This window comes from Empidonax traillii, unplaced genomic scaffold (assembly GCF_003031625.1).
Source record: "Empidonax traillii isolate 1590-97213 ecotype Southwest subspecies unplaced genomic scaffold, ASM303162v1 scaffold5:size3517227, whole genome shotgun sequence".
Taxonomy (NCBI): domain Eukaryota; kingdom Metazoa; phylum Chordata; class Aves; order Passeriformes; family Tyrannidae; genus Empidonax; species Empidonax traillii.
Genome location: NW_020955198.1, coordinates 1,416,405 through 1,441,414, shown reverse-complemented (window position 1 = coordinate 1,441,414; position 25,010 = coordinate 1,416,405). Strand labels below are relative to the sequence as shown.

The 25,010-nt window shown below is 52.9% G+C and overlaps 2 protein-coding genes across 2 annotated transcripts; one reads left to right on the top strand and one right to left on the bottom strand.

The window, feature by feature from the left end:
* The first annotated feature begins 44 nt into the window (after positions 1–44).
* ARPC2 (actin related protein 2/3 complex subunit 2) lies at positions 45–19,960 on the top strand. The gene is made up of 10 exons (XM_027879542.1): positions 45–230; positions 9,886–9,920; positions 10,916–11,028; positions 13,044–13,089; positions 13,671–13,857; positions 14,283–14,376; positions 16,655–16,781; positions 18,162–18,262; positions 18,631–18,731; positions 19,523–19,960. The coding sequence occupies exons 1-10, from the start codon at positions 157–159 to the stop codon at positions 19,545–19,547; spliced, it is 903 nt and encodes a 300-aa protein (XP_027735343.1). The 5' UTR covers positions 45–156; the 3' UTR covers positions 19,548–19,960.
* Positions 19,764–24,411, bottom strand: AAMP (angio associated migratory cell protein). The gene is made up of 11 exons (XM_027879464.1): positions 24,285–24,411; positions 23,811–23,963; positions 23,344–23,463; positions 23,076–23,215; positions 22,837–22,981; positions 22,596–22,679; positions 22,265–22,380; positions 21,870–21,973; positions 21,302–21,392; positions 20,878–21,032; positions 19,764–20,614 (listed from the first exon to the last, which is right to left on the bottom strand). The coding sequence occupies exons 1-11, from the start codon at positions 24,370–24,372 to the stop codon at positions 20,539–20,541; spliced, it is 1,272 nt and encodes a 423-aa protein (XP_027735265.1). The 5' UTR covers positions 24,373–24,411; the 3' UTR covers positions 19,764–20,538.
* Positions 24,412–25,010: the final 599 nt, after the last annotated feature.

Below are 25,010 nucleotides of genomic sequence, written 5' to 3'. Positions count from 1 at the left end.
CGACTGGCAGGGCCGGGGCGGGGCTTGCTCTCGCGCTGGACGGCGCCGGGCCGGACGTGACGCGCGCGCGCGAGAGCGGAAGCGGCGGCGCAGGATCGGGCGGGTCCCCGGTGCGCGCAGCGGGCTCGGCTCCCCCAGAGCGCCCCCGGCACCGACATGATCCTGCTCGAGGTCAACAACCGCATCATCGAGGAGACCCTCACGCTCAAGTTCGACGGCGCGGCCGCCGGGTAGGGGCGGGGAGGGCCGGGGCGGGGCGGGGACGGAGCTAGCCGGCTCAGGGAGGGGCCGGGGCTGTGCCAGCCGCCCGGGCGCGGGGCAGAACCCGTCGGGGCGTGCCGGGGGAGGAGGGGGATGGTGTCAGGGCAGGATGGGGGACCGGAGTGTAACGGGGGTTGGCACCGGGCCGGCGGGCGCTGAGCCGGCCGGGAGCGGGCAGGGCAGAGCGGGCACGGGGTGGGGGCGTGCGGGGACTGGGGGGAGAGTGGTCGGGGTGGGGAGGTTGAGCTGGGGGCGGCGGGGATGGACAGAGGGGAGACTGGGGCTGGGTGGCGTGGTTGATGGGGCAGTGGGGAGCTCCGGGCGCGCAGGAGGGATGTCGGGAGGGTGTTGGACATCGTAGTGTTGAGGTGGGCTGAGGAGGCAGAGCTGGAGGAGACAGGGCCTGGACAAGGAGGAGGTGGGAAGGGAGGAAGGTGGGTTTGCAGGGGTGCTTGCATTGGGTAGTGCAGACTTCGTCGGCGTGGTGCCCGCGGGGGTGCAGAGTGTGTGGGGGGAAACGAGGAACAGGAAGCCTGTGTGCCGAGTCGCGGCCTCGGCCTTTCGCCTTGCGGGTAGGGAGCACGTTCCAGCTTTCTCCCTCTTTGCTTTCTCGAGGAGGAGGGATGCAGGTCCCCGGGTCAGCCACGGCCCCTGATGCCAGCCTGGTGGGTGTCCTGGCCTTGGGCGTGGGTTGGGGGGTCTGGTTTGCCCCTGTGTCTCTGCTGGGACAGTTTAGTCCCTGGGGAGCTGGTGATTTTTTACTTCAAATGTTGCACCAGGGCTGTAAAGATCCCTGTGAGGGCACAGCTTAGCTTGGAAGGAAGTCCCTGCATACGAATATGTGAATTTGCCGCCAAGCTGCCCGTGGGCTCGCTGCTCTGTGTGCTGGCTGAGACACCTTTATACAGAGACAAAGCCTTGAGAGGCAAAGCGCCGTGGTGTTATCTCTTGGGTGGAGCCTGCCCTGGCGCCTCACAGAGCACGGCTCCGGCTGCTCTGGGAAAGGACCCCCAAGGCGGGTGCCTTTCTCTGTGTCACCTTTTCCACCAGCGATTTTTTGAAGCTCTCAGCCTTTTGTGTGCCAGACACTGACAGAAGCCACTTCCTCTGCTTTCCCCCTACTCTCAGTTGACTTGTTGCTCAGGTTGTTTTTTTTTGTTTTGGTGTTTTTTTCATAAAACAGTCTCACGGGCTGCTGATAGCTGAGCTGCTCCCAGATTTTGACTCTTCTTGAGCCTGATCATTTAATGCAACAGGTTTCCCTGAAACACAGGCACCAGACTGGGAAGAGAGAGCTCCCAGGTGTCCACTGTGGCATTGCGGCTGCATCCATTAGAAAGTACAGCATGTACTGAGTTTAATAGTGTATGTCAGGACAGCTTGTCCATCACAAGTCCGTGCCGAGGTACTCTTCTTGCTGGAGAGAGAAGAATGTTTGTGTGTCCCCATGTTGGTGTGAATGTAGAGGAGGCAGTTTGCAGGTTTAAATGCACCTCAAAACTCTGACACCATATGAGCAGAGCTGGTGTTGCTCACTTTGAACCAGCCTTCAGACTCCTAAAGTTTCCATTTTGCTGTGCAGCAAAGCCACCTCACTTGTGCGTTGGCACGCTTTTCCTGACGTACCAATTGTTCCTGGATCGATCCATAGCGCAGCTGATGGTGCTCTGCTTCTGCCTCTTAGTCATCTATGGCATATTGTGTTCTTTAGATGTCATTTCTAGATAAGTTTTGTGTCATGAGTGTGCTGCTGGAGGTGAGGAAGTTATTTACTTCTGCATTTTCTTCTGTGCTTGTGCTTGGGGTCCTTCTGTCCAGGCAAGTGCAGTGCAGTGAGGTGCTTTTTTTTTTTTCTCTCTTTTCTAAGGAATGGGTGTTATGCAATTTCTTTTCCCTACAACCACAGCTCTGGGGTCATTCCTGTGGTGCTCAGCCTGGAGGCAGGAAGGGATTTCGTGTACTTCACTATTTTGGTGATGGTTGTTCCAAGATGTGCCTTGGGGGAGAAGACAGAACAGTCCGGGCAAGGTCGAGCCTTGAAGGATTCAGTGACTGGGAGGAGCGAGTCAGGGCACTGGGGCAGAGCTGCATTTGCATTGTTTACTCTAATCCAGGAGTGTGGCAGATGCAATGCAGGGATTTGTCCACAGTGGTTATCCTGGAGCCAGGTGTGTCTGGTGACTTGAGCACCAGCCTGGAAGTGGGACAGGGTAGGGTTTGTTTCCAAATCCTTTACCAGAGACTTGCCCTGTGACATGGGTATGTCATTCCCTTTTGCCTCCCATGGCTGCAGTGTGGCCATGGTATGGCAGGTCCCTACAGAGCTTTCCTGGACTGTCAGGTGGGAGACACTCTGCACTTCACTGTGTCATATAGAACTAGGTTACGTCTAGGACTTGGAGCTAATTACTGCCATAACACTATTGTTGTATATTACATGTTCCAGTCTGCTCTGCATGGAGATCCATTAGCTGTCCCTGGAGTTCCCAGCATGGAAGGTGCCTTGGCAGGACTTCGAATAGAGAGCAGAACTTGAGGCAGGGCCTAACCCACCTCTGAGAGTCCTCCCTTGACAAGGTCCTTGGTGCTTGGCAGCATCCACCTGTAAATGGGATAATTTCAAATTTAGTTTGGTTTTGTGGGCAAACCTTATGGAAATCTCACTTCCTTGGACAGCCACCATTTAGATAAAGGTGGTGACAGATTATGGACTTCAATGCATCTTTGGGGTTTTTTTCCTTTATTTAATACTGTCATTTCTTGGTTTAAATCCATTCTCTTAAACCAACCACATTTTAAAACAAAGGTCTAAACCTACCAGAATCTGTTGAAATTACTTGAGTTAGGAATTTGCTGCTGAAGCTTTCAAGCACTGAACTGATGCCGTTTGGGAATACCTGGTCAGTACGTGGAAACAAGTGTGTTGAAATGAGGGTGGCTCGTGAGCTTTTGTAGGTGTCAAGAGAATAAACTGTTCCATAAGCTTTTCACCAGTTCATTTGTACTTGGGAAGTTGCCTAGAAGCTGGAGGCACAGGTATGTTTTCCCATTTCTGATAGAAGTGTAATGTGAGGGGATGAGCTCTACCAGTTGGAAGATTTTGTTTGTTATCATTGCTTCCCTTTGCTAACCACACAGACAGGAGAAAACCCCACAAACACTGTAAGTGTAAAACACTTTGATTATTGTCTTCTGTGTCTGGTGAATACTTGTTCTGTTTAACACCCAGGGAGGAACAGCCTCGCAAAACAGATTTGCTATCCAGTTTTGTCCTGCTCTAATTTAACTGATCCCAGTGAAAGTGGGGCACAGGGCTTTGTTCTCTGGGTTTGGTTTTCCAGCCATATATAGCTTCCCCTAAATTTTTGGTAAATTAATCATCAGTGTAAAACCATTACTTATTTTTTACCCACTGTGCAAAAGAAAACAAATTTGCATAGCTGGAGAACAGCGTGCCTTTTCCTGGGTTGGGGGTGGAGGGAAGAGAATCTCAAATCAAATTGTTGATTTCTTTACAGCCATTAGTAGGTACAAATCTGCAGGGTTTCATGACTATTAGCTGCATAGGAAATCAGCTGAAGCCTGAAGTTCCCTGGTGTAGAGCAGTTCCTGTGAGCTGGGCTGAAGCTGCGCCCGCCTGCTTGGTGGTATTTCCCACCTGCGGTCACTTGGTGCTCGTGGGCTGTGGAGCTGAGCCTTTCAGATAGCGAGGCTGAGCCCTGGGTGAAACCAGGCAGTGTGAACTTGGTGTTTGTGATGTGACAAGCAAAGTGAGTTCATTGTGGGGAGACCAAGGAGCATCTGGAGGCTGTTGGTCGTGCTGGGAGGGTAGAGGAGCTTTGAGTCCCGCAGGGCACCACTAAGAAACTCCCTGCAGGAGTGGCTGGTGCTTCAGGAATCCTCAGCAGCCCCATCAAAACCAGAGACTGTTCCTCTGCTACCCCCTCCTTCTTGCTGACAGAGGCATTTTTGTGGCTTCAAGGGAAACAGGATTGGGGAAGTGACCTAGGTTAAAATTAAACAGGCAAAACTCGGTATTTTTAATCTGGATGAGTTTCCTCATCCCGTTCATTGTGTGATGGCTGCTTGCCATGGTGCAGACACAGAGCAAGGATCAGTGGCAGGTGCTGGCTCAGTGTCCTCACAAGCCCAGCCTGGAGCTGCACATCTACCCCCGCACAACCTCACCTGCTGAAACTCAACCTGCCTGACTCTGAGGTGTGCTCAGGTGATGCTGCTGGCAAAAGCAGTATCCTTGGGTTCAGCTGGCATGGACAGCACTTGTATACCCTGGCTGTCCACATTGACTGAGGGTGCTGTAGGTGTTTGAGCATAGCTCCTGAGACACAATACATCCTGCTTTAGCCGCTAGGGAAGGTGAATGCATTAATGGTGGATCGTGAACCACCTCTGGCTGGAACTAGGCAGTGCTCTGCTTTCAAACAACAGCACAGGGAACAAGAGAGAAGCCAGATCTGCAAAGTGTTATGCTTTCACAGGTGGTTCTGTCCCAGCCCCAACTTCAGTTTTCATCTTGGGTTCCCAAGAGAGGCCTGCACTGTTTTATCCTCAGAGAGTGGTTCTTGCTGCAGCCACCAACGCTTGACACCAGGGAAGAGTAGATATCTATCACTTTACTGAAGAAACGCAGTGAATAGTGTGTGCAAAATAAGGCTCTTTCCCAGAGATCTGTCACTCTGGATCTCTCCAATGGGGCACTGTGGACTGCCTGCCCACAACTGGAACAAAGATGCACAGGACAAATACCAGGCTGGAAGGGGACTTTCCTGTGCCTGCGTGCTGCAGGACCACCTTATGCTTTGTCTGCTGTGAATCCCACTGCCTTCCTACCAGCCAGCTTCCTCCAGGCTGTTGGGCACATATCAAGGGAAAAGCTTGGGCACAAGGGGGTCACCTAACTGAGAGGGGAGAGCTGGCACGTGTTGGGGTGCTGTACACCGCTCGGTGCCTGGCAGAGCATTCCTGCTCGAGTTCGTGGTGGGTGTGCTGCCAGAGCTATAGGAGCTCTTTGATTACATATGCTCCCACAGCTTACGTAGGGAAGCTTTTGTTAGCTGAGCGGGGCTCAGGAGTGGAGGCACTGTTCAGATAATTTTAGACATTGCTCATAATTTTTTTTTTGTTGGGGTGACCTTTTTGTAGCAAGAGCCTGCAGTCTGTCACTGAATCTGGCTCACTTTATCCAAACTGTGTGTTGGCTCCAGTGATCTGAAATCTCTGCTTGAAGCTTTAAGTTTTGAAATACCCCTTTTCCTTCCCCGCCCCCTGCCTCCTCTGGGGCAAGAGATTAGAGTATCTGCATGCCTACAGCTTTTAAAATAATTGCCATTCTCCATTATTGGGTACAGGCCTTAATTGTGATGTGGAAATGCTTCAGTACGGTTGTCAGCCAAGTTTGCAGTTAGGTCTTTTTAATACAGAAGATGAAGGCTCTGTATAATCATTATAAGTCTTTGTTGGTCCTAAATTTATTGTAACAAATGGCTAAGTGTCTCTGTGGCCTGAGAATAAAACAAGGAAGTTTAGAAGTTGTCAGAGTCAAAATAGAGGAAATGCTGTCAGAAAAAAGATATACTATTGCTCTTAAGTGCTCGCTGGCATTGCTCCATGGGCACTGTGACTCTACATGGATGTTCTGCCGGCCTGGAAAATCTGATTTGGAGCTGGTTCTGTATTAGATAGACAGGGTATAGGAGCCATTTGGAGATGAATAGGAGGAATGAAGGCAAGAAGACATAAAACCTGTCAGGATCTTTTATTGTTACAAGCAGAGGGCAGATGGGATTTGGTGTGGGTTTGACTTCAAACCTGATAAGTGTTATCAGAAAGCAAACCGCTGCTGCTGCTGGGAACAGCTGCCATTTTAGCGTTGGAGTTCAGGCAGGGGTTTGCAGAAAGGTCTGGTCTGGATTCAGTGTTTAGTGCAGAGAAAAGCCATTAAGTTATTTTCACTGTGAACTGGTTTTATTGTCCATTTGGGGCACAGGGTAGCAAACATGGAAGGTCACTGGGGGAGGCTCTAGTTCATGTAGCGTTGATGGGTAAGGAGCTTGCAGGGTCATGGCAGCTTTCTGCCCCAGGAGTGGATGGGCTGTTCCGTCTGAATTCCTCTGAGCCTGGCTAGGCTTACTCTGTTTCTCAGAGACTTGAATCAGAGGTAGAAATGAACCCCAAATACTGAACTCCTGGCTACCCGGTTAGGATTTACAGTCTGACTGGGACTTAGAGATGGCTGGGGTTTAGAGTCACTCTGCACCAAGCTGCTAAACTGCCAATTCCCACCGTGAGTGTGGGGAGTCTCGTCATAGAGGCACGGGATGCCGGAGCACACTGGACCAGGCAGAGCTCTGGGACTGCGCCAGTAACCTTATGGTAACGAGTACCCACCCTGCAGTGGTGGAGGCCCGGTCCCAGGCATGGTGTGTGTGCACCCTCTTCACTGAGCCTTCGCCAGAGCAGGGAGGGCTGAAAACGTCGAGGACACACTGTGCCTCCGCAGAGTGTTCAGCACATCTCCACTGCTATTTCTGTTGGCGGAAGATGGGGTTGGTGAAAGGTCGAGGGGAAGTGATCGTGTGATGAGACCTGCAGCACTGTCACTCATCCAGAAAGTACAGACTCTGGAGAGCTCCTCTCTCTGCTGCCTGGGGACTTCTTGTTGGGGTAACAACAATTCAGGTAGCAAAAGGGGTGGTTTTTGCTGTTGTAGAAGCGTTTTAAGTAGCCAGGGTAGTTATGGTGAGGTGAACCAGAGAAATAAATAGAAGCACTTTAAACTTTGTGATTGTAAAGCTCTTGAACTGTGAAAGGCTAAGAGAGCTCACTTTGCTCCCAGCCAGGCTTCTAATGCCCCTCCCTGTACTCCCCTGGGCCAGGCCAGGCCTGGGTTACTTAGATGTGTGCCCGACGAGGCAGAAGACTCACCGTGTGGTAGGTGACTGTGCCAGCGCGGCTGCGAGGAGCTCTGTATTCATCTCACGTGAGCCCTCGCTTCACTGAGGCTGTGCCGGGAAGCAGTTGAATATTCAGCATCCGAAGTTCTGCCCAGTTATCGGCTTTTCCCTAAAATATCTCCCCTTCTCACCATCCCCAGGTACCGGAACTGAGCCACTTGGGAAATCAGTGTTAAAATCTTCTCTAAGAGAAGATGCTTGCGGGATGACAGGCCCAAAAGCAGCCCTGTTAGCGGTGAGCTTTTGTGTGCAGAACAAAGGCTCTCTTGCAGAGCCATCAGCTGGCTCTGGGTACGTGGTCTCCTCGGCTTCTTCAATAATGCGACCACTGATCTTCCTACCATCCCCCGGGGTACTAGGCACAGGGAATTGCCCTTTCTCGGCAAAAGCACTCCAGTGCACTGGCTGTGAGCCGCTTCCCTGCATTTCTCCGAGGGCGGTGCTGTGTTTGGAGGACTCTGCTGGGAGCCGGCACCCTGGGAAGTGTCAGCTACATGTGCATGGGGAATGGGGTTTGAAAGGTGTAACTCTGAGAAGATGGAACAGAGGTTTAAGGATGTGTCCTCTTTAATATTCCTAGCTCTCATGTGCCTGGCTGTGCTATCTTTAAAGCTTCCTACATAGGTTTCTTTTTTTATAAAAATTTATATTGCCATCCAGGCTGATTCCCACGTCTAAGTGTGGTGTTCCAAAAGAAGAACACGTCTCCATCAACTGACCGAGTGGGATCAGTGGGATTTTCTTTCATTTCTGCTCTGAGCAGTCCTCAGTGAGCAGAAGTGGCTTGGATGCAGCTTTGGGAATTGCTCCCCTTTCTAAGAGCCCGAGCTAAATATGCAGCCAGGGATGCCCGCTGAGCCTGTCTCAGGCCCAGCTGGGAAGTGGAGATGAAAGCAAGAGAGGTTACAGGTAGCTGGCACATTTCTTAAACTAAAGGACCTGCTTTGGGTGCACTCGCACTGCTTCTTTCTAGTGTGTGGTTTTTATCTTCAAGGATGTGGCACAAAAGGCAGAGGCTCCCCAGCCTTCAGACAAAAAAGAGCTGTTGCCTTTCACAGCTAATCACTTTCATGAAGTAGCAACACCCCATCATTTCTACTTAGGATCTCTGTCTAGGAGTTGATTCCTCCCTTTCCACTAGAGTAAAATGGTGACCTGGTGCATGGTTTGGGATCAGTGATATTCGAGGCCTTAGTCTCCCTTGTATTGCCCAACTTGAGTTTTAGCACACTGTGGTAATAATTTCTGCCTTCCAGGAACAAGGTTGACTGCAGAAAAGCTGATGAAAGAACAGTGCTTTCTGCTGAGATAAAATCATTTAAATCCTTACAGAATATGGTATGGGAAAGTAGATATTGAATCATCACTTCCCCCCTCCCTTTCTCAGTGTATGTACTGAGGTGTAGCTAGTACCCAGCAGCATACAAGCGCATGGACAGAACAAGTTTCAGCAAAAAGGTTGAAGCTTGTCTCTGGGCAGCAGCAGCAACATAGCTGAGACCACAGGCTTTGGTTTGAGGAGTTATTTCACTATATTGGTTCAGACAGGTCCGAATGAACTGTTAGAGACTAGATTTATGTTAGCAGCAGCATTAGCCTGTACTCTGCTAATTATCACCCACTTTTGAAAGATAACTGGAGATATGGTGTGAAACAACAGTATCAGACTGGCATTTTTCCCCTATTCTCATTTTCCACCCCTGCTCTCAGCAACAGAGATACCTTTGCATTGTTCCCTGGTGGAGAGTGACCAATTAATACCAGTCCCCTCAGAGCTGTGAAAGCCATTATGTAGTGCCAGTCTCAAAAAAATTACTTTCCGGAAGCAGTTACATCTTTCATGGGGTCCTGCTCTTCTACAGATCATGGACAACCTGGAAATAGGGTTTGTTAAGATGTAGTTTAATCTTCATAGTCACAGTGTAAGATGTGGTGTACCTTTGGCTTCTGAGGGGCCTTGTCGCTGCTCAGGGATCTCTGAGACCACTCAGGGAAGTGTTAGAGCAAATCCAGAGCTACCGTTTTTCCTGCAGAGCTTGTTGACAAAGTATTGGGGTGTTTTGGAAGGGGGGCAGAATGAAACTCACACCTGGAAAGTTTCCTTCTATGATTTGCTCCTAGTCCTGGACTTGGAAAAGGGGTCTTCTCTGCAAGTGAGTTATATCAATGCATTTGCAGAGATGGTGTTGTTGGGAAAGGGGATACTGTGTCAGAAAGGATTACTCAGCCCCTTCCATGAACTGGTATTGCAGGACCTTACAAAAGAGCTTCTGACCCCAGACCTGTGTCGAGACTGATCTGTACAGTAAGTGCACTTGTGAAAACGAACTTCTTAGTGACGAGCAGCCTTCTTAGTTCTAACTGGAAATCTGTGATGTTGAAATCTATTAATAAACTACAAATAATAACAACCTGTGCCAGCTTCAAGGTCTATTTTATATCATCTAGGGTAAAACTCGTGCTTATAGGAATGAGAAGAAATCCAAGACCTCTTGTTTAAGGTTATGTACTAGTTGAACAGCAGGAGATAGGAGGGTTTTCAGGAAGAGCTGCTTGTGAGAAATAAGACATTGGAAATTAATCCTCTTTCCTTCACAGCTTGGAGGCTGCTGTTTGAGTTCTCATCTCCTTTGTTTTCTTTGCTTTTTAGAAATAAACCAGAGGCAGTAGAAGTAACATTTGCAGGTAAGCTCTGCAGCTCTCTTGACTTCTCTGAACAAAGGACTGGCTCAAACAGTCCACCCACAGCTGCACCTGGTTTGCCCAATCTCAGCCCACACTGCTGGGCAGGTGCAGATGGTGTGGACACTGCAGTAACCCCAGAGCTGGGGCTTTGTTGGCTGCCCCACTATTTTCTCAGTCTGTCTGCCTTCCCTGGGACTTCCCCAAGGCAATGAGTTCGGTGGTGGCAGAGCTTTGTTTGGTGTGTCCCTTTTCTCTTTTACCTTGCCTGTTCTCCAGTCCTGCCCTTGGTGCCCTGTTATGAGGTCTTTAGCATCATCTGGTTTGGGTTGATAGGAAGCTGGCTCAGTATAACAGGCAAAATGAATTCATCACCTGAATTTTGCTCTCCAGGAGGAGAAATGCCAAGGAAGTTCAAGTGCTCATGCAGCAACTGATTTTTTTTGCTTCTGTTATCAAGAGCCTGTGTGAGCTGTAGAGCTCTGTGGGGAAGTGGAGTTTGCTGGGTAGCTGGAGAGTTGCCTTTCTCTGCCTCCTGCCCTCCCTGCCCATTCTGCAGTGAAGTGGAAGCTGTCACAGCAGGCAGCGGCTGAGCTGCCTTTGCTGGCAGAGATGTTTTCTCCTGCAGGCTGCAGCTCTGGCCTGGTGGGCATGTCAGTCACTTTCTGTGCTGGCCATCCAGAAGGTTCCCGTCTGCGTGTTTGTATCCTCGTGCGTTGACCACAAGCGGGTTTGCCAGGGATGCTAAATGACACTAGACTAAAGCTTTCTGTGATGGACAGGTGTCAAAACCGTTTCGGCCCTGTGAATGATAACAGATCTCCCTCCATGACGTTGCCACTTTCCTTAATTGCGGGTTTCTCTTTTGCTGTACATGTAAGGGCTGGAGCAAGAGGAAGGGTGTTGCTTTATGCAGTTCCTAGAATGCGTAGGTAAAACCTTCCTCAGAAATGGAAACTGATTCCTGTTCCCTCACATTCTTCTTGCTTGCTTCTTAGACTTTGATGGAGTCCTTTACCATATTTCAAACCCCAATGGCGACAAGACAAAAGTGATGGTCAGTATTTCTCTGAAATTCTACAAGGAACTCCAGGAACACGGTGCTGATGAGGTAAGCAAGCATCTCCAGGCCTAATGCCTACAAATACTGTGTTAGCAATGCCCTTGCAATGTTGATGGATCCAACATCTGACCCTTAGAGAAGCATCTGTGCTCCCATCTCACACTGATCAAAGGAGCAGCCCTGTGCCAACCAGGAGTCCCACTTTGCTGGAAGACAAGGGCAAGTGTCTTCACACTCTCTCATGAATAAGTAGTCATCTTATATGACCCTCCAGCCTGAAAGGCAAAAGGCACCACTTATTTTTCAAGTCCAAGTTAGTGTGAGCCCTGACCGTATAGAAATAATTTCCCTGACTGGTGTGTTGAGCCCACAAGTGAAGGAAGGCACCAAGACAGGTCTGGAGTCCCATGTGTTTCTCTTCCTACTCTAACCACATTTGACAGCAAGTGCTGGGCTCCTGCTGTGTCTGCAGACCTTGATTTGCAGACGGGTTCCCTTTCTGCTGCTGGTGTGAGGAATTGCAGGCTCAGTTCCTGTTGAATGGGCTGTGGCTGCAGAGGGCCATTTATGGTAGAAAGAAGGAGCCTCTCTGAGCTGTGGTTGGGTGGCGAGGCAGGAAGTGTGACTCAGTTCCTGAGTCAGTTTTCAAATCTCCACATAGTAGCAAATGAGTGTCACCCAAGGCTCTTCAACAGGCTTTTGCCTCTGGGTGGCTGTCCTTGGAAGAAAACAAGCTCCCTCAGTTTATTGGGAGTCTGGTGAGAAACAGGTGATTTGAACCCAAAGTGAGTTCCTGCAAATGGCTGCAAGACTTACGCAAGTCAGAACAGATAAGACTGAGTGTCCCGCTTTCCTGGTTCCTGTATGCAGAGCTTTCTAGGAGCAACATTGTCTGCTACTGAAGGCATTACTGCTCTGCTGGCAGACAGGAGTGTCAAGCAGCCCAAATGATGGAGCCCTCCCAGCATGTTTAGTGGGGATCAGTGCAGCGTGTGATCCCAAGAGAACCACTGTGCTGGTCGAGTGGCTGGCACCACTGTGCACCAGCAGCCATTGAGACAGTGGTAGAAGGCAACTTCCTAAACTTTTAGAGGAAAACTGGATCTCTGCAGGACTTGCAGCACTTCCGCCTTGGAAGTGCTGACTGAATAGAAATTACATTTTGAAATCTCCAGTTAGCAAACTGTTGCTTTCTGTACTTCCCTGGAGATGATGTAGGTTGTTTCTGCTCTGTTTTTCGTGAAACCGCACTGTGAAGAATGCAGAGTGGGGTTCCTGCTAAGGGCATCTCTTGGGCTGCTGCAGGCAGGCTCTCTGCTGAGAAGAGGTTTTGGCATGCAGAGAGCCTGTGCATCCTTTCCACGTGGTAGTGGGTGTCATCCCAGGAGGGCTAGTTCTGCCACAGCGTTATTGTGTTCTTCCCTGTGAAATACCTCCTGTTCCCGGCCCCCTCGTTGACACAGAGCTATGGCTCAGTTGAAAATTGCCATTGATGTAAAATTCAGCAGTGATTATGTCTGAAGAAAGGTTTTTGCTGTGCCGTAGGCGGTTCTGCTTCTGGGAGGCATCCAAGCAGCCTGGCATTCTCCTCTGCATGGCCATCTGTCCCGTGCAATAGGCTGAGACAGAGCGGGTGGTCACCAGGCCACGGTGCACCTGACCCCTGCTCTGAACTTGCTGTCCCGTGAGGAGAGAGGCTGGGCACACTTTGCATCTGCCTTTGAAGGGGAGGAAGGGCTGTAGCCCTCAGATCTGTTCTGTCAGGCTCTACTATGTGGAAGGAGGTTTCTTCCCCATGCAAGCAAGAACTTGAAAAAGTTCCAGTTTTGAGTCCTGTTCTGTACCGTGCCCCCTGTCAGTGGAGTTCAGGGAGCTCTCCCTAGAGCAGGGACAGCTGATAGTACTAGAAGTTGGTGACTTAATACTTGTCCAAATTCACTTAGACTAGGGGAGGCAGGTGATGTAATTTGATATTTCTAAATGAAGGCCAAACATGGCTTCGTCTGTGCAGGAAGAAACAATTCTTGATAGCTTGTGCTCTCAATGTTTAATTTCTTTTCTAGGTATTGAAGAAAGTCTATGGAAGCTACTTGGTAAATCCTGAATCAGGTAACCCTGCAATAACATTTACTCTGTGTGTGTGTGTGTGTGAATGCAATTCCAGAATTACTGAAGTAATGCTCAGAAATGTTCATATGAAGGCTGCACTTAAAGAGCTTGATGTCTGGGGCTCTCTGTACAATGAATGGCAATTCAAAAGGTGGCTTAGGTAAGTCAGGGCTGAAGTAGCTTGCAGCACAAGCCATAATTCTTTATGCAGCCCTCTTCCAGGAAGCCTCTGTTCCTCAGGGTTTGGGTCTTTGTTCTTCTCAAAGAAGCTTTGTGAGACACAGGAAAACCATGGTTACCTGTGACAACATCTCTTCCTACTCACTGCAAAAAACTTGGGAGCAGTTCAGCCGGCACGTGTGTCTGAGAGCTCAGGAAGGAGCCCCAGGAGCGTTGCCATGGCCACGTGCCGAGTTTGGGAATGGCTTCTGGCCATGCTTAGAGTGGGAAGTACTCACCCCTGGGGCTTTTGGGAGGATTTGAGGCAAAGGTGGGACTGTAGGTCTCTTTAAAGAGAAAATGTCTCTGCCTTCATTAAGGCCCTACGTAGATTATTAAGGTTGGTGGCTGTCCCTTCCCAGGTTACAATGTCTCTTTGCTCTACGACCTGGAGAACCTTCCCGCAGACAAGGATGCTATTGTGCACCAAGCCGGCATGTTGAAGCGCAACTGCTTTGCTTCAGTCTTTGAGAAGTATTTCAAATTCCAGGAAGAGGGCAAAGAAGGAGAAAAAAGAGCAGTCATCCACTACAGGGACGATGAGACAATGTAAGTGTTCAAGCAGCATGGGAGTCGGACAGTGGTCAGGACTCTGCTCCTGCTCACAGCTGTAGGTTGTGGTGGAAAGTCAGGAAATCCTACTGCTCTGTACTTTGGTAGGGTAATAAGGGCTTGTCCTAGGCTCCACAAGTATCCAGCAAGGGTAATGCTCATGCCTCGGGCTGCTGGGATGTTACACAAGAGTCTCTGTCAGTGGCAGCACTTGTGGCTGCATGCAGGAGAGGAACTGGCCACTCCCAACAGAAATGTTTTGCTCCCTGCAAATACTGTCTCAAGGGAGGGGAAATTTTCAGCAGCCTGGCCTGTGAATGGCTGTTCTATCTTCTTGACCTTGTCATACAGTTGCTTCCTTGTCCAGTTGATCTTCTTAGCTCCTGTTCACGTGTGGGTTCTCCTCTCTCACCCACCTGCAGGTATGTTGAGGCGAAAAAGGACCGTGTCACAGTTGTGTTCAGCACAGTATTTAAGGACGACGATGACGTGGTGATCGGAAAGGTGTTTATGCAGGTATGGAAACTGAATTACGGGGAAAGGGTCTGGTCCTCGATTCAGGTGCCTTCTTGCTTGAAGCAGCATTGCCAGATAAGCTGTTGAAGTTGGGCTGAAGTGAGCACAAAGGTAGTTTAATGCACGTAAATGCTTTGCAGGGCTCCATGCTGCAATGGGATGGAAGAACATGTTAATAGGCATAGGTAGTATATTTTCCTGGCTCTTGCATTGTCATCTGTATTACTAATAGTCTTGCTCATTTTGACAATCAAACATATTATGTGTTACAGATGACAAAACACCACAGTAAATACTTCAGTCCCCACGCTGAGGCCCTGTAGTGTGGCTAGCTGTGGTGTAGGGATAACCAGCACCAGCTGAGGAGCTGAGTGTCGTGGGAAGCCTGTAAAGAGAGAGGAAGGGAAAGACAATGCCATGCCATGCCTGAGATGGGGCTGAGAGTTGTCTTCACCTCAAAGTTTCTTCCTGCTAATGCTACAGAAAGTCTCAGCAGCTCAGTGTGGCAGCTGTCAAATTTGAGTTTTTCAGAGCTATGAATATACCGTTTTTGCAGGCTTGAACCAATTTTAATGCCAAGTACTTCTACTCTCAGCTAACTTTCGCAACTGCTGTTTAGCTGGAAAGCGTGGAGAGACTTGTAGTAAACACTTTGCATGTCTGTTAGCGTCTGCGTGCAGCTGGGGGAGGCTCAGTGCGTGATGGTATGTGTGTTCATCCCTGCCACTGGCCTGCCTCACTCGTGTCTCCTGAACCTCCCAGAGAGCCTCCTGCATGGCCGTGGCCATGGAGCAGAGCCCTGCAGGGTGTCCCAGGGATAGAAGAGCTTTAACCCACCTATTCAGGGGTGCCAGGCTGTGCTGCTGACAGGCTCATGAACAGCAAGTTACTGGCCCAGTTTGGTTGGATACCAGTTTACCTCTGTTGGGCGTCATCAGAACAGGGTCTCCTGTGACGGAAGTCTTATTTTGCAGCTCTGTTCGCTGTGTTCATTTGCTACAGGCAGGGCGTCTGCTCTAACTTTGAGGTTTTCCCCACCAGCATATCCCTCAGCCTGGAATTCAGCTTTTAAAACAGGGAAGGAGGCGTGATGTGAACAAAATGGGGTTAGTGAGGCTCCTGGGGAGATGGCAGGGCTTCAAGGCAGTGGCTGTCTCGGAGTCTCCATGTCCCGAGTTCTTGGTTTTTACAACAGCAAACCCTGCCTCTGCCCAGCCACAAGAATTTCCACTCTGAGTCACTGTGGCTCCTTCCCTCCAGCTATTGCTCTTGCATAAGGCAGCCAGGCATGGTGGCTGCTCATCTGGGCTCTCATGGAGAAAATGTGACTATTAACTAACCAGTGAAGCCATTTGAACCATTTCACCCTCTGGCACGAGCAGGCAGAAGTGCAAGCTAAGCATTTCATTAGGGAAACCCCAGTGATGTACTCGGTTCTCTAAAAGGGACATGGATGCTCCTGCCCTTCCCAGGGGGAGCTGTGCTCAGAGCAGAGGCCAAGGGTGGCTGATAATGTGTAGGCTGGGCTGGAGGTCAGTGATTTAGAGGGGAGGCTGCCCTGCCTTGGGGCAGGAGAATGGTCTCTGGACATTCCCAACCCCATATAAGGATGGTCCTTACAATTCCTGAAACACAGACAGTTCATTTCATGCAAAGTGGGGGTTGTGCTGCTGTCAGAGGTTCTGTGGGGGAAGGGATCTCCCTGTCTGAAGGTATTGTTTCAAGGTGTAGAGAAGCGTTAAGAAGAGCAAGCTTCACATACAAGCTTCAAACCCTGCAGGTGCTTCTTGATACCTGGGCAGGCTCCTGGTGGGAGATGGTTTCTCAAATGGCAAAGCCTTCATGCTGGGTGTGATGGAGACCTTGCAGCCCTCCCTGAGAATTTTTGTTCCTCTGGGGTGATAGGCACTGCCCGCTTTCACTGGAAGCATTGATGGTGTTGATTTTCCAGCAAGAGTTGTGCTGTCTCATGTGCTTGCTCAGACTGAGGTGTTCCTTCCACAAAACACCCATGGCAAGGGTGTGACACTGAAAGCCAACCCAGCCGAGGGGCTGCACTAGAGCCATGTATAAACCAAGGATAGCCATCCATTTGGGGCTGGTTTTGCTGGGAATAAAGGTTGTTTTCCAGGTGTTTGGCCTGATGAACTCTGTCCATTCAGGGAAAGCTGGGCAACCTTCTGCTCACTGCCCTGTAGGAGTGAGGAAACCCTATTTGCTCTCCCAGCACATTGCTGAAGGGTCGCAGTGGCACTCACCTTCACTTTGTCTTGCCCAGGAGTTCAAGGAGGGTCGCCGGGCCAGTCACACAGCCCCACAGGTGCTCTTCAGCCACAGGGAGCCGCCCTTAGAGCTGAAAGACACGGACGCGGCCGTGGGCGACAATATTGGCTACATCACCTTTGGTAAGCAGGCAGTTCTGAGGCCTGGGCACGCTCGGGAGAGAGGTTCCTGCTGCTGCATGAAAAATGAAAAAGAATTCACCTTCCCCAAGTGTTGGAGTGGGTCACTAGGGGGCTGCAGGGACTCTGGAGTTGCACTCTGTATTGTCCACCCTTTTGGACCATCCCTTTTCTATATCAGGTCACCTCAGCTCTGCTGTGGACAAGAAGATACGGAAGTGGACAGTGAGCTGTTTAGTGTCTGCCTACAAAATAAGTTCAGTACTTGGGAGCAAAGGGAAGGGTTGCTTTGCTGTGATATTGTAGAAACTGGAGGTTTCTTGTGAAAGGTTTTATGCAGGTGTATTTGTAGGTTGTCCAGCTGCAGGCACCTGTGCAGTGCTTGATCAGCAGGGGTAATTGGAGAGCAGCAGTAGGGCAGTGAGTGAGTTCTGCTTCTCCAGTTCTGCCTCTTTGCTGTAGGCCAGACACTGATGAGCCACTTCCTCCTGCCTGCAGAGGTGGTGACCAGCAGAGCCATCACTTCCCCCTGGGCAGCAGTGCTGAGGAGTCCAAACCCTGCCCTGTGCAAAGGGATAGGTGTCTTCCAGGGAAGTCGAGGGCAATGGTTGGGTGTGTCTTTAGGATCTCTCAGGCCCGCATTCCTGTAGTTTGCAGCTCAGAGATGGAGCACAGACACTGCAGGAAAAGGTGAAGTTAGCACTGCCCTCTTTAAGGGTGCTCCTTGAATGATGCCCTGAGGTCCGAGCAGCTGTCAGCTATGGCAGGGCTGGGATGGCACATACTCCATGCTTGTGGAGACACAATTTCCTGGTTATCTCATCTGACAGTCTCAGGTGAGATCATCACCCAGACAAAAAGTTCTTTCAGCCCTTGGATCTGGGACATTTAGCAGAGTACCACCTTATGGAAAGAGTGAGCCACCAACTTTATCCAAGTCTCTGTCTGTTACAAGCTGCCAGACAGAGACTGACAACCAATTTCAAGACCCCGGGGCAGACTGGATCTTGAAATTGTTGGAGCAGCCTGACTGCTCTGGTCTGCCTCCCAGTTCACTCCTCTGACTGTCTCCGAAGCACTGATGTTGCATTATGCAGTTTCCTACAGTGCCATCATCTCTAGGCACCTGGCCTTGCCTGCATCCCACAGGCTGCACAGCTGTGTCCAGGCTGCTGTAGGAGATGTGGAAAAGTGCTCCTAAGCCTTATATATAAAATCACAAGTGCTGCTTAATCTTGATGTGTGTCACAGTAAAGGGCTCTTTGTAGAGAGCAAGGCAGGCATTCAGAGCAGCACTCCCTGAAGCTTCCAGCACTGGAGGATCCTGAAGCTCTGGGGCAGCCTCAGAAGGCACTAATGGTCTGTGTTGGCCTCTTCTTTCAGTGCTGTTCCCCCGTCACACCAATGCTGCAGCCAGAGACAACACCATAAACCTGATCCACACATTCCGGGACTACCTGCACTATCACATCAAGTGCTCGAAGGTATGAGGACCAGAGCTGGGGGACACGGGGTGGCTTCAGCCCATCTGGCCTGGGTGCTGCAGGGGAGGAGCATGGGGCAGGGGTGCCTCCTGAGAACTCATTTAGGTCTGGCATTGCTCTCCCCAGTCATGCAGGGGTAGCAAGTGATGCACTGTCACCTTCTCCCTGCCCTTAGGCACAGGCAGTGCATATTTGCTTCCCATTCTAGCAGCAAAATAGGATTTTTCCCTTTTGGATCTGGCTTATTTCCTCTCTGGGAACAGAAATTAGGGTAATTGTTCAGAGTGACCTGGCTTTGACATGTCCTGAAATCTCAGCTATGAAGACAGGATCCTGACGTGTCCCTGTTTTGTCCTAATGAAACGCAGGCCTATATTCACACGCGTATGAGGGCGAAAACGTCAGATTTCCTCAAGGTGCTGAACCGTGCCCGTCCAGACGCAGAGAAGAAAGAAATGAAAACAATCACGTGAGTGGCAACCCGCTCCAGGCTTCTCTGCCAGCCACAAGCTCGCCCCTTCTCAGCTTGGCATACTGCAGTCCAGGGCAGGCTGGGTGCTGTGGTGGTGACTCACAGCTTACTGCCTTGCATGTCCCTTGAGGAGCTGGGTCTGTGGCAAAACCCTGTGCCAGCAGGTCCTGTGAGCCCAGGTGTCTCCATTGTGTCATGTTTCACCCGAGTCCATTGTGGCATTTGGGGGGCTTTTCCCCCGTTATATTAGAGCTGGCTGGCCAGTTCTGGGGGCAGCTCCAGCTCATGAGGGGAGAAGAGCTAGGTGCTCCCTAGGGGTTTGTGGGTACAAGATCAGGTCCTTGTGCCTGGTGTGTCTGCAGCTGCTCAGAGCCAGAGGCTGCCCTTGGCCAGCTGATGATTGGGGCCAGGAGCACTCCCAGGCCACCAGGCTGGCTGGCTCCCTCTTGTAAATAAGCAGCACAGGGTGGAGGGAGGAGAGCAGTTGTGTGAACATACTTCCTTCATGTCCCTTACCCTCCGCTCATCCCAGAGCCCCTTGGTGTCCTTTTTTGATGTGTGTCCTGGCATGTCCCTTTGCATTCTGCTTTGAGGCAGAAGGGTTGTCCCCTCTGCAAAGGCCAGCCCCTCCCCATAGCCCCTCTCACTGGTTCTGCAGCCACAAACACCTGTGAGCTCCAAACCATCAGTCCCTGCCTGGCTGGGAAAGCTCAGCTGCAGCGTGTGCCCCACCACAAGCCCCACAGCCACCCTGGGGGCTGTGCTGACCTCTCTCTGCATCCTTCCAGGGGGAAGACATTCACAACCCGTTAACACCGGGGTCACTGAGGCTGCCGTGGAGGACGAAGGTTGGGGCACTTGCTACCCGATAATCGTAGCTTTTAATGTTGCACCTCTGTGGGCTCATAAGGAATTCAAGCAATCGGGGTCTGTACGACAGTTTGGGGAGTAATCTGCAGAAACGAGCTGTGCTTGCGAGGACTTGATCGTTCCAAGAAACAAAACTTTAATTCCAGTTTGATTGACTTAATTTCTTTTCTTTTTTAATTTTTTTTTCTTTTCAAGCTGTTTCGCTTTGCAATATGTTACCAGAAATAAGTTGCAGTATTTCTTATGAGAATAATGCAATATTAACTTGTTTTCTTCTGAGTATTTGAGTTCAAAACTCCTGTATCTGAAGAAATACTGTTGGGGTTCATTAATAAAGGAGATCTTTCTATCTTAAAGGGCTGTGGGGCTTTGGCTTGTGAATGCATGTGGCCTTGCCCTGGAAGGGGTGTTTGGAGTCACAGCCCCAAAGGAGATAACTCCTGTATTGTGGAACAAATGACTTCTGGTGAACTTGGGGGTGCTGTGCCCAGGTCTGGGAATAGCCTGTTCTATTAGGGAACTCCTGGACTGCAGAGAGCACGATTCTCCTACCCTCAAATAGCAATCTGCACCCTTCCCTCCTACCGTGGCCCCCTCCTTCCCCCTATCAGCGAGAGCTAGGACGGGGGTCTCTGTCTTTGATCCTCAGGCTATGACTGGATGCCAGGGAGATCCCTGAGGAGGGAGCACAGCTCCCCAGGTCCTCTTCCCCCCAACAAGCAGAGTAGATGGCATCCAGTTAAGTGAAATAATTTATATTATTAAAGTCATCTTCATACAAAACCCCAGGCTTGGCCCCTAGATAGGGAGGGCAAAGCAGGGCAGGCTGGAAAATTACAAAGCACACACTGGAGAAGGGTGGTGACACCATCTCCCTCATCCCTCTGTACACGAGCCGCCGCGCAGTGCCGGGACTCCATCCCTTGGCACAGTTCTAGCGATCGGGGCGCTGGACGCAGAACACTTTGGCTTGGTGGTCGCCAGAGGTGGTCACCACAATGGAGGCATCCCTGCGGGGAGACAGGGCTCAGATACGGGGCTGGGGGCCTCTGGTATCCCTAACCAACACCCCTGGCCCAGCTCTGAACTGCCACACTCCCTCCTGAGACCCTCAAGGCTCAGCATGGACCTGTGTCTGTCCCCACCTTGGGACCAGACCCCAAGGACAACCAAAGGAGAGACAGTTTGTGAAATGAGTTCCTGAGGCTGGAGGCCCCTGCCACCCCTGGTCCCTCCACCCTGCAGGGAAGGGGTCTAGGGATCCCCTGCTCACTTGTTGACAGCAAAGTCGAGGATTTCGGCGGAGTGCCCTCGGTACTCGCTGATCATCTTCCCCGAGCGGGCATCCCAGAGCCGCACGGCCCCATCCAGGCTGCAGGTGTAAACCACGGCCGAGCTCTCCTCCCACAGCAGCTGCACGATCCCGGACTGGGACAGGGGGGACACAGTGGGGACCTCCACCAAGTCTCCCCCCCTGTATCCCGTCCCCCCTCCCCTGTTGTCTGCCACCCACACAGACAGGAGAGCCAGCCCCCAGGGCCAACCACATTCTCTGTGCAGGGATTGTGGCTGCTTTTGGGGAAGCCCAGGACTGAGGGAGAAGCACAAATCAGGAACTGGCCCCTGGGCTCTGAGAAAGATCTCCAGCAGGCCCAAAGCCCACCTCCCAGGTCTAGGGAGAGGGGGTAGGGCCTTACCTCATGTTGGCACTTATGCCTCAGGCTCTGTGTGGAGAGGTCATAAATAGCCAGTGTGCCATCGAGGTAGCCCACAGCAGCCAGTGGCATCCTGTAGAGAGGGGAACAGGCATTACATGGGACTAGGGGAAGCAGGGATGGAAGTGTGTGAAGGATCCAGGTTGAAGGCAAACCCTGGGCTGAAGGCTCCGGTGTGTTGAGAATATGAGGGACTACCCAGTGGCCTTGAAACACCCCAATCAGGAAACTCAAAGGGAGAGCAAGAGTCAGCAACCAGCCTGAGGTTAATGAGGAAGAAAATGTCCTGGCATGAAAACATTCATGTCTGGAGGGTATCCCAGCCCCACAGTGGTCCATCAGGCTAGCCCAGAAACCCAACAGTTGCCCGGAGGACTGATCAGCCGCTGTCCCTTGTCCTCACATCTAAGTAATCCAGGATCTCCTCATTCAGCCAGGGAGGACAGAGGCAAGAGAAATGCGGCAGAACAAGCACAGGGGATGCAAATGGATCTGTCTGTAACAACCCCTGTAAGATCTAGCACTGAAGAAGGGCTGTCCCCACACTCACACATTACAGAAGCCCAGCGACTCCACCGAGTTAGACTCTGCCTCCTCGCCCTCACCGATGGGTGCCTTGGGGGCCACGGTCTCCATCTTGAACACGCACACCACCTGTGTGGAGGGAAGCTGACTAGTCCCCGAGAGGAAGGGAAGGAGACACGGATGCACAGAGTTCCCGCTCCTTACCCGGGACCAAGCCTGCATCCCCAGCAGACCAACGCCCAGCTCCAAATACTCAGCTCCTTCCTTCCAGGAGCCCGGAGGGACCACCCAGTCCCGGCTCCACCCACGGCGCCAGGACGCCTCCTGCCGGCTGCCGATGGCTGTGCACCAGCCCGGCCCAGCCCAGAGGGCTTAGGGGGTGCCCAGCGCTCCAGGCTCTGCCCCCCCACACAGACCCACCTTGCCTGTGGCAGAGTTGATCAGCTTGGCGTGACAGTCCACAGAGCCCGTCATGATCAAACTGCCATCCTGGTTGCTGGCCACACACGTCAAGGGGTCCTGGTGGCCATCCTGGCCTGGGGGGTGAGCAGCAGGCATGAGCTCTGTGTGTCATCCCCACAGAGACCCAGCGGGCCTCGAAACACATCCTCCTGCAGCCCCTGCCAGCAGCAAGGAGCAGCCACCGGTGGCTTTGGAGAACATCACCTCTCCACCCAGGCAGAGGTCGGAGCCCACTGGAAGGGGCCACTCCCCAGGTAGGAAGCACCCCAGGTGATATTCCTTTCCCTACCTTTAAGGACATGCAGCGAGGTTCCCTGCTTCAGGTCCCAGATGCGCATGGTCCCATCCTCATACCCCACCACCGCCCGCTTCCCTGGGTGAGACAGAGACAGCACGTGGGGACACAACCTCCCTAGTCCCTCCACTTCCCACTCAGCACAGACTGGCAGAAGCAGGAGAGCAGATGGTGACAGTGGGATCTGTTACAGAGCTGGTGACATTCCCCACTCCAGAGAGCCCTCATGCCTCACCATCAGGCAGGATCCTGCCACATGTGGCTGGGCACGCAGGGCCCTGGAAGGTTTTGCAGTCCCCACTGGGAATCTTCCACATCCAGGTGTTGCCATCAGCTGTGCCCGCCAGAAGGACATGGGCTTGAGGGTGCCACTCCATCCACTGGGCAGAGAGACGGACAGGCAGCATCACAGGTGGTGTCCCCCCCATCGCTGGCCTGGGAGCGCCCCATGGCACCAGGGCTTCCACCACTCACCTCCAGGTCCCCCACCTCGAAGGACCACACTTCCTCCTTGGCATCCACCCGCCACACTTTGATAAGCCCAGACATGTCACCCGTGGCCACAAACACAGAGTCGTGACTGAAGCTGGCACAGGTGACCGAGTCCTTGTGTCCTAGGGATGTCAGGGGATAGAGACTGCTCAGGCCAAGCCATGAAAGGGGGTCAGGACCACATCCCCAGCACAGCTCCCAGACAAGCTGGGAGAGGACACAGCTCTCACTGGCAGAGCCTCGGGCTCACCTGAGCACTCGAACAGCAGCTCCCCATCGCTCACGCGCCACACAAAGGCCTTGTCGTCCTCCCCACCGGTCACCGCCAGCGTATTAGTCTTGGGGTCGAGGCTCACGCAGAAAACAGAAGCTTCACAGGAGAGTAAAGACAGGCTAAATTGCTCAGGGGCCAATTCCACCTCACCTGACGCTCCCAGGGAATCCAAACCCCATGTCAGCGAGCTGAACTCCCAGCCCAGCCCAGTGGGAATCAATTCTTCACATAGGGGAGGAGAGGCACGGGCTGTCTGCTGAGCTCAGGGCCAGCTGCCATGGTGGGAGGCCTGAAGAGCTTCTCTGCGAGAGAACAAGCCCAAGGCAGCTCCGAGTCCTGATGGCTGTCCCAGGAAGGCTGGCAGCCTGGCAAGGCCATCTGCACCCCTGGGCTCTGGGGAAAGCCAAGGTGGGAGTAGGTCCTGAGGGGCCCACAGCACTCACCTGAGTGGAGGGAGAACGTGACCTCGCTGTCGTCCTGCGCCTCCATGCCATCCTCCACCCCCTCGTCATCCTCCGAATCCCAAGTCTCGGCATCGGGCTCGTCTGCCCCCTCGTCCTCAAAGTCCACGTCCTCCATCTCCTCGGCCAGGTCATCTGCGGAGGGCAAAGGTCAGGGCGCGGCTCTCGGCCCGCTGGGCTCGGCCCCCCCGGGGCGGCTGCGGGCACGGCGGGAGCGGGGTGAACCCCGCGGACAGGGCAGCGGGGGGATGCGCGACGCCGCCGCGGCCAGGAGACCCGACGCAGGGGAGCCGCAGGGAACGGGGCGCGATGAGGGGAGAGGCCGCGGGCCGGGGGGGGGTGCACCGGCCGGGTCTGGCACTGGGGTGGGGCCACAGCGCACCCGGTGCCCCGGCGGGAAAGGCCGGAGCCCCAGCAGGCCCTGCCCGATGCGCGGCGCGGGGCGCCCCGTCTCACCCGGCCCGGGCGGGCCCAGCTCCACCACCTCGATGATCTCCTCGTCGCCGTGCAGGCCCAGCGCGCCCGGGCCCTCCGCGGGCTCCATGCCGACCCGCCTGCCGCCGCCGCCGCCGCTTCCGCCGCGCGCCCCGCCCCGGCCAATCCCCGCCCGCCGCCCTCCGGCCCCGGCCAACCACTGCCCGCTCCCGCACAAGGTCCCCGCCCTTTCCGCCAGTGGGGCGGGGCAGCCCCGCCCCGCGCGTTGCGCTCTGGGAGATGTAGTTTTTTGCGCACAAACCATGCAGCGCCGCCCGAGCGGTGGGACTGCACCTCCCGGCATGCAGCGCGGCCGCCGCACACCCACACCATGGCGGCGGCGCGAGGTGGAGTGCGCGGTAACGGCTGGCGGGAGGGATGGCGGGCGGAGGGAGCGGTCGAGGCGGGGAGATCGGGACTGTCCCGCCACATTCCCCACCGCACGGCCCGCGGGCTCCGCTGCACGGCCCCCCGAACAGCTCCCGGCTCTGCCCGGCTGAGGACGGAGCTTAGAGCCACGCCTCCGGTGTGATTGGCCACGCCCCCTATATTTGGCCACGCCCCCACAGCTCAGGCACCGCCTTCGAGCGTCCCCTGGCGGGGGGGCAGGGGCAGGGCAGGGGCTGAGGGTAGGGATGTGCATGGGGATGGGGATGCGGATGGGGATGGGCAAGAATAAGGATAAGGGCAGGGGAACAGGGATGGGGA

What these genes read in the sequence shown, in the direction of transcription:
- ARPC2 (XM_027879542.1), top strand. Translation starts at nt 157, where the DNA reads ATGATCCTGCTCGAGGTCAACAACCGCATCATCGAGGAGACCCTCACG. An exon ending in AGTAGAAGTAACATTTGCAG is followed by an intron (nt 9,921 to 10,915) that starts GTAAGCTCTGCA and finishes CTTGCTTCTTAG; the next exon opens with ACTTTGATGGAGTCCTTTAC. An exon ending in CTTGGTAAATCCTGAATCAG is followed by an intron (nt 13,090 to 13,670) that starts GTAACCCTGCAA and finishes GTCCCTTCCCAG; the next exon opens with GTTACAATGTCTCTTTGCTC.
- AAMP (XM_027879464.1), bottom strand. Translation starts at nt 24,372, where the DNA reads ATGGAGCCCGCGGAGGGCCCGGGCGCGCTGGGCCTGCACGGCGACGAG. An exon ending in CTCGCTGCATGTCCTTAAAG is followed by an intron (nt 22,381 to 22,595) that starts GTAGGGAAAGGA and finishes CTCACCCCCCAG; the next exon opens with GCCAGGATGGCCACCAGGAC. An exon ending in TCAACTCTGCCACAGGCAAG is followed by an intron (nt 21,974 to 22,264) that starts GTGGGTCTGTGT and finishes CCCTCCACACAG; the next exon opens with GTGGTGTGCGTGTTCAAGAT.